The sequence below is a fragment of the Pipra filicauda genome, unplaced genomic scaffold (genome assembly GCF_003945595.2).
Source record: "Pipra filicauda isolate LSUMZ 115617 unplaced genomic scaffold, ASM394559v2 scaffold171_size1565689_pilon, whole genome shotgun sequence".
NCBI lineage: Eukaryota > Metazoa > Chordata > Aves > Passeriformes > Pipridae > Pipra > Pipra filicauda.
The window spans coordinates 1,258,484-1,278,017 of NW_024104229.1; the positions used below are offsets into that span (position 1 = coordinate 1,258,484).

The 19,534-nt window shown below is 38.5% G+C and overlaps 1 protein-coding gene across 2 annotated transcripts in view; it reads left to right on the top strand.

Moving 5' to 3' along the window:
* The first annotated feature begins 375 nt into the window (after window positions 1-375).
* Window positions 376-19,534, top strand: part of BACH1 (BTB domain and CNC homolog 1) — a 29,364-nt gene continuing 10,205 nt past the window's right edge. The window contains exons 1-3 of one of the 2 annotated variants that reach the window (XM_027744162.2): window positions 376-498; window positions 13,719-14,016; window positions 17,650-19,041. In XM_027744162.2, the coding sequence (XP_027599963.1) occupies window positions 13,777-14,016; window positions 17,650-19,041 (1,632 nt within the window). In that variant the 5' untranslated portion in view covers window positions 376-498; window positions 13,719-13,776. Of the gene's footprint in view, window positions 499-10,231; window positions 14,017-17,649; window positions 19,042-19,534 lie in introns of those variants that run through there. The other variant, XM_039379648.1, reaches the window with a different exon arrangement.

Sequence of the window (19,534 nt, forward strand, 5' to 3'; positions counted from 1 at the left end):
TTAAGAGCTCGCTAAGCGCCCATGCCAACAGCAGGGAGAAAGGGAGGGACGGAGGCAGGAAAGTGGGACAGGGGAGCGGAGAGAGGAAGAGGGAGGTGGAGGGGAAGAGAGGGAGTGAGAAAGGGGGAAAAGGGGAGGGAGAGAAAGAGGAAGAAAGAGACAGACTAGGAGAGGTATGGAGGCCGCTGCGGAGCGGGCGGGGGGCGGCAGGACCCGACGCTGACCCGGCTGGCGGCGCCCGGCGGCGCGCATGCGCAGCACGCGGCGGTGTGGGCGGCTGCGCGTCGGCGGGCAGCGCCGCGCCCAATCAGCGGGCGGGGCGTGCGCGCGCGGGGGGGCGGCGGGCGGTGCCCGCGGGCAGTCACCTGACGGCGCGCGCCGCAGTCGGGCCGTGCCCGTGCCGGGAGCGGCGGAGCCCGGGCAGCGGCGGCGGGGCGAGGAGGAAAGGGGCGAGGCAGCGACGGCGCTGTCCCCCGGCCCGCGGCGGCAGGCACCGAGGTAAAGCCCAGCCGGACCGAACCGGCCGCCGCCGGGAGGGCGCGCGCGCGCGGCCGGTGCCCGTCGAGGGATTGGCGGTGGGGGGCGAAGGCAGCGCCGCCCGGGCGCGGGGAGCGGCGAGGAGGGTCAGGCCGCGCTCACGGGGGCGGTGTCGGTCATGCGGCCCTTTTCCCCTCCCCTCCGCCAACACACATTCTGCGACCCGTCCCGCCCGCGTAGGGCCGGGGGGTCTCGCCCTTGGCGGCGGCGGAGGCGCCCTGTCAGCGCCGGCTGTCCCTCCGGCGGGTATTGCCTCCCTTCGCCCGAGGCCTGCGCCCGGTCGTTCCTCGTCCCTGGTTTCCGCGGGTGCCCTTGTGCCCCGGTGACACAGGCGTGACTCTCCCACGCCGCGTTCCCTGGTACTGTTCGAAAGGGGCAATTGAGCCCCGCTGGGAATCCTGCGGGAACCCCGCTCTGCCCGGGTGAAACGTGCGGCTGGAGTGTTGGGTGTTTGTTTTCCATCGTTGGAACCGGGGAAGGTTTATTTTAGACCGTAAACAACGGGATACAAATCCTGTCCGTCTTGTTCTGTGCGGTGAGATACTTGGCATGTTTCGAGGCACGGTGAAAATGTAGTAATCACAAAACAACCATCACCTGCTTTTCTGTAACAGAACTGTCACTTGCTTTTCTGTCGAATTATATTTATCCGTTTTAGTATGACAATATAACAGTAAACCCAAATTCATATACAACTCGGTTCTCCAAATGCTTGTTGGATTAAAAAAGGACAAAGAAAATGTTCTAGCAGTAAAGGTAACTGTATGTACAGTATTTTTTGACAGACACATTCATTAGAGGCACTTTAGGAAGGCGGTTTTTCTGTGTGTGAAAAACATTGGCTGTAGTAATGGAATAATTGCAATCCAGAAACATTGTAAATTACGGTTATGCAGCACTCTGAATGCTCTAGTATACAGAGTCCAATTTCGAGTATTATACTGCACTGCAAAGAAAATGAAGGAGTATATTCCTGTCAACATGGTGAGTCTGAATTAAAGCATCTAAAGTAAACCATGAAATATGATTTGTAATATGAGTTTAACTTTAAAGGTGACTTAAATGGCATGACCTAACACATGCAAGTAAGCCTGTGTGTACCCTAGCAAGCAATGAGGCCCAAAATAGGCAGATTTGCAGAGAGAAACAGTTGTTGCTGAAAACAGAATATCCACTTCATTTATTTTTCAGAAGGGCTTCCTTCGTGGTGACTGCTGAATACCTTGGGATTTGGAATTCTTTAGAACATCTAGAGTACATTTCCCAATTTATTCTAAAAAAGAATTTACTCTTATTATCTGGATGTGCCTTGTGAAGTGAACAAAAGCATAGTAAGTGGGATGTGTGGGAAGTTTGCTTCATTAGCACACTCCTGATTCTAACCAAAGTGCTAATGTGGAGGTTTAACTTCCATCAGCTGTATCTTTGAGTGGTTTACATGCAATAATATGCAAGATCTTAGTGTGTTAAATGTTTACTCGCTTTTAATAGGTTCTAAAATTCTTACGCAAAGGATATTTTGAAGAGTAATAAAGTCATGTTTAGATAAGAATGGTCTGGTATTAAAACCCATACCCTTTACCTGATTCTTTGGATCAGGTGCACTCTTGCATTCTTTGGATCAGGTGTAGGATAAACATGTCTTTGCACATGAGTTGCACGAGTCCTAAATAACTCTGCCCTATGGTTTAGGGAAACATAGCTGAACAAGTCTCCTTGTTATGTCATCCCCACCTTCCAAGTCTTGATAATCAAAGTGGTTGTGTGAATTCTTTGTAAATTTTCTTTTAGTCATAGTTGTCTTTCTCCCTGCACCGAGCATGCTGGTGGGGGGGGGATAAGAAGTGTTAGATCAGTCAGAGGGTTCAGATTTGTGTCTGAGTGCTGGCATTTTAATTGTCCCCTAGAATTCGATCACTGGAAGTTTCTTGGGGGGTAGGAAAAACCTTTGTGGTATTTATAATGTAAGTCCTGTTTATATGCTATCCATGGTTAAACATAGATACCATGTTAGTTGATGCAAATGTGGGTTGGAGCAAAACCTTGAGTGAGCCAAAATTAACTGCTGAAACAATCATTAAGTTGTATTAATTCAGCCTAGTATGACCACAGTGGGGATGAGGTGTGAGGACCCACCTGCAGCTTTCCCTGCCCCCACCTCTGGTTCAGAGATAAGCAGTCTGGAGAGGGGAAAAAAAGCAATAGAAAGGCTTACTTTGCTGTAACAAATCATAGGCTGTATCACAAAAGTCACTCCATCTCCATATGCAGTGCTTTTCAGTTAATGCCCTTTTAAGGGCAGAAGGCAGTTTTGGCGTTGTTAAGTAATACAAAGGGAAAATGTCATATTTTGTATAAATGTGAGTTAGCTGGTTAGAATAAGGCTCAACTGACCTATAAGCTACTGAAGCTTTAAAAAGGGGGGAAGTGTGCTATGAGGGGTAAATTGACTTTAGAAGCACTGGTGAAATACATATCAATTGAGTTTAGTCATTAGGCGTACTTCGGAAAGTGGAAGAGGTGTAACCTAGGGTATCAGTAACTCAAAATGTCTTTAAATGTGAACCTGTGTCTTAAAGAATATTGAATTAATCTTTAGAATCGTGTTGAGATATTTTGTTTGTGAATGACTTCGTTTGAACTGTCAACATAATGTTTGTAGGTGTTTGGATTCCAGTCTTGGCCCATTGTCAAATACTTTGATAAGTAAGTATATGCCATTTGCACTCCCTGTTTACATTTCTTTTAAGGTCATTGAATCACAAAATCCTAGAGTGGTTTTGGTTGGAAGGGACCTTAAAGATCACCTAGTTCCAACTCCCCTGCCATAGGTAAGGACACCTTCCACTAGACCAGGTTGCTCCAAGCCCCGTCCAACCTGGCCTCCAGTGGTGGGGCAGCCAGAGCTTCTCTGGGCAACCTGTGCCAAGGCCTGACCACCCTCACAGGAAAGAATTTCTTCCTAATAGCTGACCCTCCCCTCTGTCAGTGGGAAGCATTGCCCTGTGTCCTGTCACTCTATGCCCTTGTCTTAGATTCTTCTCCAGCTCTCTTGGAGCCCCTTTAGGCTCACTCTGGGGTCTTCTCCAGGCTGAACAACCAGCTCTCTCAGGCTGTCTCCATAGCAGAGGGGCTTCAGCCCTCAGAGCATCTTCATGGCCTCCTCTGGACTCACTCCAGAAGATCCGCATCCTTCAGAGTTTGGGTGCCCCAGATTTTGGATATCAGTATTTTAATGTGGTACCATCCCAAAAATGCTTATTCACAGCTCAGCTAGTATGGCCATGTCTCTTGACATTGTGTGTCAGATAGGAAATGATGGGAAGACTGAAACACAGCTTTATGTGATTTGGCAGAGACCTTTACTAGCCTTACTATTTGAAGTCTGGTTTTCTGCACATTTTTTGTTTTCTTTATTGTTATATAAATACTGTCAGTTCTGATGAATCTGTGTTGTTCTGTTTTCATAGAAATGTTTCTGAAGTTCTTTCTGATTTATGTCTAAAATATCTGCAGGCTTTTTTTCAGTTTCACATATTGTGAAGGGCAGTTGTGGAAACAAATCAGAGTTAAACAGATAATACCAGAAACGAGATTCTAAATATAATTTCCGAACCATATTTTCTTTGATTTGCCAGTATAACTGCTTCTCAGTTTTCACAGGTTCTTTCTTGTGTCCTTCTAAGTTAGAGTAAAATACGTTAGAACCACAGATGGTTAATTTAGTATTCATCATAAATATTTTGACGTACATACTTGTAAAGGCTTATGACAGTTATTAAATCAAGATAATTTGTGTGGTTTGTTTAACTGTGGCAAAGAGTAGAATATGTAGCTCTAAATGCAAAGGTGTTTGTCCTCTGAGAAAAGGCAGGAGTTGACAGTAGATTTTAGTTGTGTGTGCTTTTCTCATCCTAAGTGAATATTTTATTATCTAACCTAGTTCTTATTTAAGAAAAAATAAAACCAGTTTTTACTTAACGTTTTTTGAGTGTTATGTTTGTGGTTATTTTTGTTGTTGTTAGGTGCTTTGGGGTTTTTTTAAAGGTCTTTCTGAAGTCAGAGCATTGTTGTTATCTTTGCAGAGTAACTTGCTTTGAATACGAAGGGCTATAAGTACTGGAATTTTGCTGCAAAGGAGTCTCTGAAATCTCCTCATGCCTATTTCATTTTCTAGCAGTGAACAAACCAAATCCCACACCATGATTTTCAGCCCTGATCCAAAAATTAAACTATTAGTTCTCTAAAATAATGGTAAACTGCAAAGTAGTAATTTTTGTTTATTTTTGCTTTGATATGGACTACTTTGTGTCATCCTCTGAGGGAAACTTTTCAGACTTCTGTTCTGTGGGAAATCTTTTGTTACATGGTATCAATTTTTTTTTTCCCCGTTTAAAGTCACAGCTTCTGGAGTCTTGTATGCTCAGGTTCCAGCCCCCCAAGTCCCTCCCACGTCCCGAGTTCTCATACAGCTTGCAAATATTTTTTTTAAAAAGTGTATATTCAGGCTTAAAACCTGGAAAACAAATTAAGACTCTCAGAGAAGACTTTAAACTTGCCAGACTTCCTGTGATTCTTTTTTATACTAGCTTGTGACTTGACAAGAGTCCAAATGCTATGGTAAGAATTATGTTACAAAAATACAGCCTGGTAATTTTTGAAAGGCTCATTTGTGTAATTAAGCTGTGAGCAATATCATCCAGGTGTTAGACTGGATGATAAATAAAGAATACAATTTAGAATTATGAGTGTGCTAATATCTGAAGATTAAATGTACTTTTTTCTGAAAGAGAAAGCATTGCTCTCCGGGCAGCAAAGCTTAGTTTTTGCTTTTTTATCACTTTTTTTTCTGTTACAGTCTTTTTGAACTAAAGATGAAGAAGCAATGAGCATGAACACCAAAACGCTTGTTCATTCTTTGTCAGCATAATGTGAATCAGCAGCTATTAATTGCTGTAGGCTTTTGTCTGTAATGTAACTATTTCCTTAAAAGGAGAGAGAGCTGGGGGCAAGGACAGAGAGATAAAACTTTAGAAAAAAAGCCTGTGCAGTGTATTTTGAATAAACTGTCTCTTATCTAAGCTATCTTGTGACAGACTATCTAAATGATAGTTGTCCCTTTGGACTTCACATCTGCAGATGACAGAAATTTTTTTGTAGGCTAAAGTAAATGTGTCAACCCTAAGAGAATTGGCAGACATGAGTGACGTGCTGCAACTTACTCAATAGGTCAGCGTAAGAGTTAGGGATAGCAACGAGGGTGTTTTCTCCAAGCTATATTTTGGGGATCTACAATTGTCTCTTTTCCAACTATTCAAGAATTTAAAGTGTTCCAAGAATACAGATGCATTATAAGCATGGTGATAACTGAACAGACCTTTATTGTTTGCTAGGTGATAAATTAATCTTGCTAGTTTATCATGATAGCACAACTGAATTTACATCCGGATATCCAAGTTCAGCCAGCTCAGATAGCAGTGACAGCCAAGGGGTGTCCTGCCCGTGTTCTGCAGCTACTACGAAGGGGAGCTTTGCACTGTGCTCTCTCTTATTTCAGAACTTTACCTGTGTGCAAATGACATTGTGATGTGTCATTGTGACTGTGCTTGCTACAGAGGATTGATATCCAGTGTGGCATTAGTGGATGCTTGTTCACTAAATAAAGACGAAGGAACAGGGTTTTGTTTACATTTTTAGTAATTTGGGTAACTTCTGGCTGGATCTCATACAGGAAGTTTATGGTAGGTGAAGATCAAAAAAAACCCAAATGTGTGTAAACTGAGTTGATTTGCATAGTAGGACTGTATAATTGATATCAGAGTCTAGTAATTAAAGGTTAGCTCTTCTTTATAGGAATATTGGAAAAGGATTTATTTGTTGATGGAAAATAAGCGGCTGTTGCTCTTTAAGAGAAAGCAGTGACCTCACAGGATGTAACTCCTGTAGCTGATGTGGTTTTGCTTGGTTCTTGCTAGTACCGTGGCTGTCTTAGTGGAGCTTAAGACAGAAGGACCACAGGTCAATTTTTTTTTTTTTTCTGGTTTATTGCCCCACTTGCTCTTAGGCATGTTAACTGTTGATGGTAACAAGGTAGACTCCTGTGTTTTATTTGACAGTGAGTCTTTGAAAGGCAATTGTTAGGTTTGGATGCTAGACTTGATTGAATCTGGGTGCATTAGGATGAGTCCTTTCTTCAAAGTTCATCTGGTGATGAGGAGATTACTGGTCCTGCACAGGCACAGTGAGGTCCTGCTGGATGGCAGAACCAGCTCTGCTCAGCTTCCTGGAGTGGCTGGTTCTCAGCTTTCCAGGAGGAGAGAAAGAGTATCAAACAATTTCTGTATCAAAACCTTCTCCAGTCTACGCTGCTCTTCCATCTGCTGTCTCCAAAAACTTGTAGTTTGGAGGGGGGGAAAAAAGGATTTGGAAGATAAACTTTGATGTGTGGGGAGCAAATGTAGGGATGAATGCTGCCTCTGAATTTGGGGTTCCCATTATATCTTGGTGACCATTAGATGCTGGATTTTCTCTTCCAGGTCCTTGGATTTAGTGCCAAGTGTTAAGACTGTAAGTTATAATCAGCTATGTTTTTCCTGAAAGTGTAAGCCTTCAAAGTAATAGAGGCATGACCATTATTGATTTCCATGGGTTTCTTGTGTTCTGATTTCATATTTTTCAGGACACTTGAAACATTCAAACTCAGAATGTTCAAAAAGCATTTTGGTAAAACTATACACAAACCACAGGTATCATAATGTAAATAGAAGCAGAAGGGGCAGCAAATTGCACTCTCAAATCTGTATCCGGTTTTAAGGGCCATTTTATTATTCTTTGGCTGTTTGCCTTAGAGTCTCAGAGCTCATGGAGCTCATTTCTGTGACTCATTCATTCTTTTTAGTTGTGAATTTTCTTCTAATGCAGATCATTCCAGCGTCAGCTGAATCAATGTTCAAAACACTCTCCTTAGATGTAAATCATACCCCTTTGTATGCTGAAATCTCAACCTTTTGGTTTTGTGGTGTTTGAGGATTCTAAATTTACCTCTGTTAGCTGAATTAATGTATGTTATTCTGTGGTAAAGGTCCTGGCAGCTGTTATAGGCAGACAGGAACACCTTCAGCTGTTACTTTTATGGTCTTTGTTCAGAAACAGTGATGCAAGTATACAGTAAACCAGCTATAAGCATACAGAATTGGTGTTACCTGACTCGTTTTCTAAGTTAGCAGAATGCTTGGTTGTAAACTATATGGCATTTTGGGAGATTTCCTAACACTGATGCAAAATACAAGATATTCTGTCTGTCTTCATTCAAAGTTTAAAGAAGTTCTTACTATTATTCAATGCAGTTAATTAATAGTATGGTTTATGTATTTAGATTGATTTTTATGATCTTGTATGTTTGGCATTAATTATTAATAAAATATTTTGGACAAAGCATTCATGTTTTAGAAATTCTCCAAAGCAAAGCTGGAATTCTTTGGTAGTTGTCCAGTGGACATCTGGATAAGTGACAATAATTTGGGATAGTTGTTGCTGGTGTTAATGTTTGAGTTAATGCTATTTTGACTAATGATATTACAGTTGCTTTATTGTTCTAATGTTCTGAATTTTGTCTTAACAACTGCATCTCATTGCTGTTGCTTCTTGTTAGCTGTATAACTTTCCCCTTTGAATGGGATTTCTGTTTGTTATCAGCTCTTTTCAACCAGGACTTATTCATGATAGCACATTGTGAAGTTTGGGCTCAACAGCACAAAAAAAAAGCAAATGCTCATATTGAACACTCTGTCGGTATCCATACGTTGTGTGTTTTGCTGTCCTTTGTGTAGTGAAGGTTACTTCTCTGCATTAAATACTTGAGAAAGTGGTAGTATGTCAAATTCGGATTTTCAGGAGTGGTTTACTAGGAAGACCGATTGTAAAAAGCTTTTACTGGTTCTATTATTGTGACTTTACTATCTCATATAAAAATTTATGTATTATTTATATAATACATGATTTCTATATTTATGTATGTTATTCAAAAGTATATAGCATTTTTTGTGAAATGCAGTACAAAACTTTCCAGGAGTATGGATTGTCTGAATTTAAGAGACAACCTGTTGAACAGGTTTCTCAAGTTTTCAGCCAAAGATTCAGCCAAATTAAACAAAGATTGAATTAGCTTATCTCCTTTCTCTACAGCTTCAGCTCTCTGGCAATTCAGTTGTGAAACCTTTTCCCTTACCAGGTTTTTTTTTTCTTTTACCAGGTCCCTGGTTGTTTTTTTTTTCAGCAATGTTGTGCCTCCATAAAAATTTTGTTAAGCTTTTTGTCTGCTTCTCAAAATTTGCCATCCTGCTGACTACACCAGTTTGTCTTGGGTGGGAGTGGAAGGCTTAGGCAAAATTTATTTAAAAAAGCCCTGCTGCTGAGTCACGAGGTGCAGAAAGGACTCCCTTGCTTTCTAAACTTCTCCTCAGAGAGGAGTCTAAGTGTGGCTGAATCTAATCAGCCACAGATTTGTGTCAAATGTTTAAATTTAAGGAATTACAGAGGTGTGATTGAACCACTTTTGTCCTACAGGTTTTAATGATTGGCAAAATGAGAATATTTATATAAAATGAGTCATTTATTATTACAAATGATCAGACAAAAAATCTTAATCAGAATTTTTTACTATACGATATAAATGCTAAAACTACCAGTAGTGTGATATAAGATAGTGCACTATATTAAAGCAATAATATTAAAGCTAGCAAAAAGAAATAACTGTTAAGTAGAGATTTTATGTAACCTACCCATACCAGTGCTTGAGGGGAGATCTCTTTTGCTCAGCCTTGAAGAGTATCTTTGGAGGGCATCCCCTTGGATGAGATCTGTATTTGACAATGAGTCTTGATAGGCTTCTTGCTCTGGTCTCTATACTGTGTACTTAAGCAAATCTGTATTCTTTTTTTAAATGTGTTTGCAGTACTGATTTTCATTAAGTATTTTATATGTTCTTTAAAAATAACTATGTATATATCTAGTCAATTGGATGTGGAGATGTCTACATTTACTGAACATGCAGTAATTTTACGGGACTGTTGGGCATAGTTTCCACAATTGTATGCTAGTACAGAGAAAAAAAAATTGAGTTACTTCTCTTCAGTAAACCAGAATAAAGTTTTATAGCCAGTGCTTAGAAGGTGTCATGAATGAATGTCCTTAGGCAAAATGTTATTTATCTCAAAATCACTGCCTGAGAAAGAATGAAAACTTCATATTAGCATGCTTGGTTGTGTTGATTGATTGAATTGCAAGTGTTTATGTGGTTTTTATACTAATGTGTGTTTGTTTATGTTCACTTTTTTTTTTTTCATTTCTGTGCCTCTTCTCAAGAGTATGAGGTTATTAGGTGTGCAGAGTTTCAGGTGAGAGGAATTTGAGGAACGCTCTTGTACTCACAGTACTAGTTTTCTTCCATTAACTGAGGATTATTTGTAGTTAGTGAGCTTTCATGTTGTTTCTTCTCTAATCCTTTCAACCTCTACTGTAAGGACTATTTTAAGTTTTGGAAGATCTTTTTGGGCTTCCCATATTTTTGATGGTAATGGCTGTAACAAATATCTTAATGAATATTCTTGCATGTTGGGGGGGGGGTTTAGAATCTTTTGCATTCAGTCATGTGGTTGTTGACACTCAGTGAAGAGTGATTTAGATGTATAGTTATCTGCTGGATTTTGGAATACTTTTACAAGTTACTTGTGCCTACTCTTAGTTTTCTTTACTTAAATGTTATTTTTAAAATAAAAATAGTATGATAGAAGAGGAGTTTTAGGCTGGTTTACAAGGAAATAGTCTTATTTGTAGTGTCAGTTTTCCTTAGTAATTTGTTGCTGCTTACATATGAATTATCTGAGAGTGGAAAAAATCTGATAAGTAATATTTATAGAAAATTAAATTATGTAAAATGGACAAAAAAGCCCAGAAGGGCCTGTCCTTATAGGACAGTTGTAGCATGAGCTTTTAAGTTTTATAAAACTTCTTTAAAAAGCATTATTGAATTGTTTTCTCTGCTTCATACCTTTCCCCATCTTTTGTCCATCCATCCATAGATAAAACTAATTTTAAGAATTCTCAGTGTTCTAGAAGAACAGTTAGGGTAGAAGAGAAATTAAACAGTTTACAGAAGAGATGTACTTTTTGGTGTAACAGTAAGTATTCTTGTTGTGGATATGTCTTTAAAAATATCTAGTTATAGGCAAGTTATTTTGTACTCACTGCAGTGGAAAATCTAGTTGGCTGTCATGACAGGTACTATCATAAATGTAGTAATGTTACTTCTCTTAAGTGTTACAGCTTTTTACAGTGGTTATATTTTCCCTTTCCTGTTTGATGCTTTTTGTTTTCACCAGCACTTTCAGTTTTCTGGTTCTTTTGCTTTTGATTTCTTTTTATCTTGTATGACAGTAATTAGATTTTACAAAGAAGACTGAGAGAAATTTCATGTTTGATTGTAGTGTAGAGGTGGGGGGGTTGGGTCTTTTTTAAAGGTTCATTTAAAATTTGAAATGCTTATTAAATGCTGCATTATATATTATGAATGCCTCAAAAAACCTTTCGTTCTGTTTAAATATAGCAGGAACGTAACTTGGCTGATGAAATCTTCACATTAGAAAGTACAACATTCTATCAGAGTAACGTGTTAAATTGAGTTATGCTCAAACTAAATATTTAATTCACTTTTCAAGTAACAGAAGGTGGTGTTTGACTGCTGAAAGCTGCTTTTTAGGGGGATTTTTTTGGCAGCTGCAACACTGGAAGCTCTCTATCAGTGTTTCAAGTACTCCACAAGCTGTTTTGAAAACATGGTGTGTGCCTTGTGAAGATAAGTGAAAAGGAGGGTTGAGTGTTCTCTGCATACATTGCTAAAAGGAACTAGTATTCCTTTTAGCCTTCCATGCTGTGGAAGTGTAATGAACTGAATTGAATATTGGAACTGATTATAAGGGAAAAACCAAAAGCAGCATATATGATACATGTGCTATCTGTCTGAGAGTTCTTTCTTAAAAGACATTTAAAGGCTTGTCTGTAGCTGTAATCTCCCTCATGAGTTTTGCCGAGGTGTTCACCCAAAATATGTCCTCATCTATAATATTTCCCTGTGTTCCCCACCACCCTGGATTTAGTCTTCACCTTTTTCATTTTGCCCTGTTCCTTTTTGCTGTGTTTTTTTTTTACCTTCTTGTAACAAATACAGAGCTTGTTAAACTGTGTGTGCTGTAATATCTGAGGAATATGATAAGTTATGGCTATGGAGCAAACAAATTAGAAATATATAATTTATATTGCACTGCTTACTTCTCATAAGGTCTTGTAAGAATAGAAGGTCATGAATAGCAGTTTCATGGGGAATTAATCACATTTAAATTGATTGGAAATTAAGTATTTCCTAAGTTAATGAATCTTGTTATAAAGTATATGAAAACACTTAAACTGTTTCCTACCAAAAACAAGCCCTTTATGGTTAACAGTGTATGGTATATAGGACTTTCCCCTGCCACTTCTCAGTGGGGAAAGCTCACAGTTGTGTAACTTTTGGGGTTTTTTCCTCAACTTTTATTTTCACAGTACATTTGTACATTCTGTTGGTGAAGTTGAGGGTGCAGTGTTCCATAAGGAAATGGGAAGGGCAGGTAATGCTGATGCTATACACTTTGCCGGGATCCAAACTGGTGCAGTGTTACTATTTCCATTGGAAATGGATCTTTTTCTTCCCTCTTTCTGTTCAAAAGTTCACTAAAAATGTCTATGTGCCATGAAAATAGGTTGAGTAGTGAGTAACCAGGAGCATAGCTGGCAGTCTGAGTGTTTTGGGTTTTTTTCCACAGTGTGTTTAAATGTGCCCATGTCCTCCGCCCTCCCCATGTTGTGAAAGTTTCCCACATTTGGAACTTGAGGATTTACATTGGTTACAGTTTTATTGTTGTTGGGAGCTGGCAGATGGTTACAGCCTCTGTTGAGCAATAGGGTGATGGGGTAGTCCCGTGTCAGCCGAATTGAGTCTCCACAGCTGCGCTCAGTTACAGAAACTCTGGGGTGACTAGTGAAGTGTAATCTAAATGTTTGGTTTGTTGAGGTAAAACTTTTCATTAGTAATATATTTTCCTTTCTGGATAGTTCCAGATCTGACTGTGGTTTCTTGATCCAGCTCTAGATGTGAGGGCACTTCTTAGTAATCTTTTTTTCCTTCCTTTTAATGGGAAGGACTCAATTGAAAGAGAGATACATTGTAAAAATCAGACTTGGAAATGCTGTCAGATTTTGCACTCTCTAGCAGAGCTGCCTTCTCTCCAGCTCTTCTTTTTTTTGCAAATACTAGGAAGTTCAGGAATAAACTAATATATAACTGTCTTGAAGTTATTTCAAAGTTATAAATATTGTATAACTTTTACTGTTGTTTATTATCCAATGAATACTGTTATTTGAGAACTTTGGTCTGTCACAAAAGTGGTGAGATTCCATTGTCATGTGATTTGAATCATAGTGATTCATTAGGAAAGCTAACTTGTAACATGACAAATAATAAAGAGCAGAAGAGGGGAAAAGAAGGCTGCAATAGGGAATTAAGGTAGGTGGAAAATTTAAATTTAAAACAAAACCACCAATCTACTGGAGAGAAAATTAGTGTTTTACCAATGCCTGGTTCATTTATCAGGCAAAATACTTTTGAAAGAAGACAGAACACAAATATTTTAGTCTGTACTATGTGAATCAGTAAACAGAAGTAGCTCACATAGTATTTCAGTAAATTTTGATTTAATGCATCTGTTTTATTTCTCTTTACATTTTCATATTGTTGAAGTTAGAATATACTGATTACTTAAAAATGAAAACTTAGATAATTGCGAGGTGTTATGGTAAATTTATGACTCTGAATCGCATGCCTAGGAAAGAACTGTTCTTTTATTGCTGAAGTCCCTTTTTTGGTCTGTGAGACTACAAAAACAATGTGAAGATGTACATATTAAACTTTGGGTACTTCAGATGGTCACAAGCATGTATTTATGTATTAACATGTATGAAGTACTGAGTAGTAATCTGAAGAAGAATTAGACCAGGCATTGCATGTTTAACAGCTTGCTTGTATTTTAGTATCGATAGGTTCCTGTTGGATGTGACTTTCACGTGTACAGTTTGGCTTTTTGTTCCCCCAGATTTGAAGCACAGAAGCATGCTTTCCCCTGAGCCTTACACTACCATTTGTGATACAGAATGTCTCTAAGAGAGAACAACAGTGTGGTTTTTGCATATGAATCTTCAGTACACAGTACCAATGTACTCCTCAGTCTTGATGATCAAAGAAAGCAAGATATTCTTTGTGATGTTACAATTTTAGTGGAAGATCAGCGATTTCGGGCTCACAAAGCTGTGCTTGCAGCTTGCAGCAGTTACTTCCTTTCAAGAATTGTGGGCCAGGTGGATGCTGATCTTATCATCACTTTACCAGAAGAGGTAAGTGTCACTCCCTTCTGTGTTTTACCTGCCAGTGCTTCTGATCTGTTTTTTCTCTTTTACAGTAGGCTGGTGCTTAACTGACAGGTTAAGGTAAAGGGTTTAAGGACTGAAGGGAAGGAATTTCCAAGTTGTAAAGCTACTGTTAGTTGAGGTAAAGGCTAGACAGATGAGTGTTTGTCCCAGACCACAGATAATTGAATGCTGTCACAGGAAATGTATAGGGAAGATCTTTTCAATTAAGTATATACTATTTTTAAAATGATGCACCTCTTCCAAAGGATGTAAGTTTGTCAAAAAGCAGGGCTCAAATGGTCAAGAGATATTGCAGAACTAGTTCTTCTATATAAAAAGAATATTTTTTTAAGTAATAAATTAAAGCTTAAGATGGTAATCCCTTTGAATTGGTTTCATTAAGGTTTGGTTTTGTATGTTTGAGTAATACAACCGTGCATATATTCCTGGCTGCTTACTGTTGTTAACAGTTTTCTTTGGCTCAGTTTCCCATCCTTTTTACACATTGATCATTAGCAGCCTGATTTTTTTTTTTTTTTCCCTACTGTGTCTTATTAGTGTTAGGACTAAGAAAATGTATTGCAATTACTTGTTATGCCCCTAAAATACATATTCTTAGATTTAATTTAAAGGCATTCAATGGGAATGAGCCATGACCTGACATCCGTTGGAAAGAACATTTATTGTTATGTATCTGGAGCATCCAAGACATTTAATGATTGTAGTTGCTATTAAGCTGAGTTGTAAGAGGCATGAGACAAGTAACTGGATTTTAATATGAAATGCTGTGCTTGTAGATGAGAAGTGAAGAACCTCCCAAGTGCTCCAACTGTGCCGAATGGGAGTGGTAATCAGAAAAGTTGGTTGTTAAATAATAGGTGGATTTCTGGGAGGTAGTTTATGGTAATTAGCTTGGGCAGTGGGCAATAACATGCAAATTGTTTTCAGCTCAACTGAGATCATTAAAGTTGGAGGAAAGGTACTCATCAGTGAATATTTATAGTGACATTATAGACTTCATGTGCAGGAGTGAGTTGAGTGTTAATGCAGAAATGATGTATTCAGAAAGGCTGTACTTCAGTAGCTACTTCATAGGCTTTGTAAAATACTGAGATAAGCACAAGATTCTGTGCCAGATTCTGTCTGTTTTCAGAGAAAACTAGAAGAGATCAAGTGTTCTCTTTAAAGAGTTTCTGTGGTCTTTGCTATTCTCTCTTCACCAATGAATTAGTTATAAAATTGTTACAGCATAATACCACTATGTCAGCTTTTACTCACACAGCCTTCTTGCTGTGTCCATGTCCGTTTCTTATGGTTTTTTTTCTAATAGCTTAATATGTTGATAGCCTGAATGTCTCTCAGGTTAAAAGAAAGGTAATGATGCAAGCTGATGTGAAAGGGAAGTAGGATCCTGTGGGATGCAAAGCCTTGATTTGGCATAAAAGAGGGAAATTAGTGGCATGAAAAATTTCTGATGTTGAAGAGGGAATTTTGCTTTGGGATGATGTAAAAATTGCATATTGGAAGAACAAGAAATGTACACTAAATTCGGGGAAAGAATAAGAAATGTACATCAAAATTGGAGAGAGGAAAAATAATCTCTGGTGCAAAGCAACAGTGTGCCAATGAAACCATGAAATAAAGCTGAGTCAGAAGGGACCAGAGTTTGTACAGAAAATGTAGAAACATAATTCTGATATTTACTGTAGTATAGACTTAAGAGGACTCCTAATGTATTTAGCATTACTGATGTAAGAACTGAATCTGCTGAAACAACTAGCAAAAATTTTAACAGTGAATCTGACCTCTTAATAACTCGAACTGATCACTTGGTAAAAACATTTTAAGACTCAGCAACTTGAACTTCTCTTCTGGGAACTGCTAAATATTTTGAAACAGGTCAGTTTGTGAAGCTGCATATTTGAGACAAACACTGATCACATGGTTTGACATGTGATTTTTTTTTAACCTTTTTAATCATCAGAAATATTTGAAGTTTAAAATGACACCAGCCAACAATCTCAGATACAAAAATATTTTTTGAATTCAAGTACTTGAAATATACTATACTGTAAAGACTAACTACTGTAGGTTCTGTGTTGTTTTTTTCTGTCAGTGTTTTTACTCTGCGTTAGACTTTTATCCCAAATACAAATTAAATAAATGGCTACTGCAAGAGTTGCTTTTCTAGATCAGTCAGACAAAGTCTTTTTAGGATTCTCTCTTGTTTGAGCATAGCTAGCTAGAAATGTGTAAAAGAGAGTGAAAAGAGTAAAGTATTTGTTCCCTCTTGATCCTTCCAGTTTTTAGTAGTATTTCTACTTAAATAGAAAGAATGTACAGTTTTAAAATACCTTCAGTTTCACTTATGAATGCTATTTGTGCATAAACCCACTTCAATGATTTATTAACTATACTGAGCTTATGGATAAACTGTCTTTTATGCTCTACTTCCCCACATTATTGAAGATGAATTCGTGTGGTGGTGTCTCCAGACTACTCTCCAGAACATATTTCAAACGCTATTTTAAGAATTCTTTAGGTAGCTCAAAAAAGTTTTGATGAACTGTCTCTGTGCACATTTATTCAACTTCCTTTCATGGGCTTTGTTCTTTAAAAAAACCACAGCAAACAACCACTTAAACCAAAGAAACAAACCCTAGACTGCTTCCTAAATCAAATTGCTTATAAAGTTAATTATTTTGCTGGCAGAAGAATTCAATGTAGTTTATGCATTGATATAGCACTTTATTTAGCATAAAATGTTGTTCATTTCAATAAAGGAGGGGAGCAGAATGTGGGCTTTAGTTTGAGTATTAATAGTAGACATCCTGCTTTATCCTTCATTTTCAGAGAAAGGCTAAAAGAAGTGTCATGTAATTTGTAATATGGTGATCTGTTTGCAGCTTCCTACTTGATTCTTTAGGGTTTTTCTGTGTGTAGAAGATCTTGTTCAATTTGTAATGACACAGTTTTTTGTTTATCTCTGGTTTCCCTGCTAGGCAACTGTTGTGAAGATAGAAATGTTCAATCAAAATTGCCTACTCCAAGGGGGCTTTAAACTGAGAATTTGTTTTGGTGTACAGTTTTCGGGTGCAATTCTTTTAATGTGTGGGAGGAAGAAAGGAGTTGATGGCTCTACTAGTAAATAATCATATGTGGTCAAACTCCATTTTTCCAAACTTTCTTATATGAGTGATGCATGAGTGATTAATGGTAATTGCTCTTCAAAAGGTACAGTTAAATACCAGCGGCATAATCTTATTCTACAGTAATTCATATTGCAACTTGGCTTTGAAAGACATCTTTGTGAAATTGGAATCCAGTTACTGGTTTTCAGTGTACAGCAATATTTTTTTACTTCTTAGTACTACTTTGCCAGAACATTTTATTGAGAGATTGATCACAGTGAAGAAGATAACTGTCACAAAATGTGCAGGATAAAATAGTATCAGAAGAATTGCTTCAGAATTCGGTTGGGCCAGGTTTTCTCTGTAGAACAAATCTGCTGCTTTAGTCTTGCAGTCTGTCCTGCTGGCAACAGGTAATTTGGGGTTTGTGTATTTCTCTACTTAAACCCTTATTGACCATACTAATATTTTCCCTCTTTTTTAATAGGTAACACTTAAAGGATTTAATCCTTTGCTTCAGTTTGCATATACAGCTAAACTTATTTTAAATAAAGACAATGTGTCTGAAGTTTGCAAATGTGCGGAGTTCTTGGGTGTACGCAACATTGAAGAGTCTTGCTTTCAGTTTCTCAAATTCAAGTTTTTGGACTTTAAGTTGGATCAGCAGGAATGTCCTAGGAAGAAGTGTTGTACACAGCGTTGTCAGAAAGCAAACTCTAAAACCGGCAATGCGGATGATGGAGACCTGGAAATAAAGGATGAAGCAGAAGCACTTCTGGAAAAGGAATATAGTCAAACTCCTGACACAAAGCTCTGTAAAGATGAAGAAAATGCTACATCATTGCCTGCTCTCCAAGATAATGCCAATCAAAACTGTGATCCTGTACATTTAGAAAGGGGTAGGGTTTCCAGCTTATCTTCCCAGTGCCCAAAGTATAGGAAATTCCAGAAGGCTTTTGGAAATGACAAAGTTCATACTTCAGAGTCCAATTCCAGTATTAAAGACATTCAGGTGCCACCATTTGCCACTTTTCCTGATAAGGAAATATCTGATAATGATGGCATACAAAAAGCTCAAGAGTGTGTACCTATACAGCTGGTCTCAAACTGTGAAGAGACTTGGGTAAAAATGGAAGAAGGGGAAGAATGCATTCAGAAAAAGGAGGAGTCAAAGAGAGATTCTGTGACTCAGAATATGTCATGTCCTGTGGAGAAAATGGATCTTGCTGCTTTTCCCCAAAACTCTGCTGCATCTCACGTACTCAATTCTGTGTCTATTTTACATACTTGTGAGCAATATGGTAACTTGAAGTTCAGTAGTATGCAAAACAACACAGTCTTAGCTGACAAAACCGTATCAGGTACTGGAGCTGGGAATGACAAAATTGAAAGTCAAGGTGACACATCCTCAAAGGTCGATTTGTACACTAGGGAAGCCACTAACATCACATCAGCTGGTGATCGAAGCAGTGTGGAGAGAGAGGTAGCAGAGCATCTGGCAAAAGGGTTCTGGAGTGATGTTTACAGCACAGAAGCCTGTCAAATACATTTACCACCTGCAGTTCCCAAAGAGTGCTTGGAGCCAGTATATTCGGGGAAAAAATCGGAATGTCCGTGGCTGGGTATCAGGATCAGTGAAAGCCCTGAACCTTGCTCTCAACGAACTTTTACAACACTGAATTCTGTCAACTGCCCCTTTATAAGCAACCTTAGCACTGAAGGATGTTCCAATAGCTCTGAAATAAGCAGTGGAGATTATGTTCAGGGACAACAACAAGAACAGTGTCCCTATAATTATGTGATAAGTTTGGGAGAGGATTCAGAGACTGATACCGAGGGAGACAGTGAATCCTGTTCAGCAAGAGAACAAGAATGTGAGGTAAGAACATCCTGGTGTGTCCTTTGCTTACCTGTCTTTTAAGTCCCCCTGTTCAAAAATATTTTGAGTCTTTTGTGGGTTTTGTTGGTTTGTTTTTTTTTCCTGTGGCTGCTTGTTTTAAAAGTCTGGGAGTTAAAACTTTAACCTTCAAGGGTTTATATGAAAGGTCACTGCTAATTCAGGGAGACTTACCAAGTATTTTTGGTAGGATATTGAAGTGTTAGATGCTTATGTATTAGATCTTTTAAGATGCTTTTCTCAAACAGCTGTATCATAAAAGGTTGTGAATCTTAGAAGAAAAAAAAACTAAAAAAGAACCTCTGTGCCTTGATTTATCTGCTGCAGTTAGCTTAAGAAAACTAAACTTCTTGGAACCTTTGTTTTATAGAAACTTAACAGTTTTCTTGGTTGTATTTTGAGTTGTAGGGAGAAGGTAGGAGAGAAGTGATACTTCAGATTTACTATGAAATGAAAATTAAGTTTTCAAGCTGGC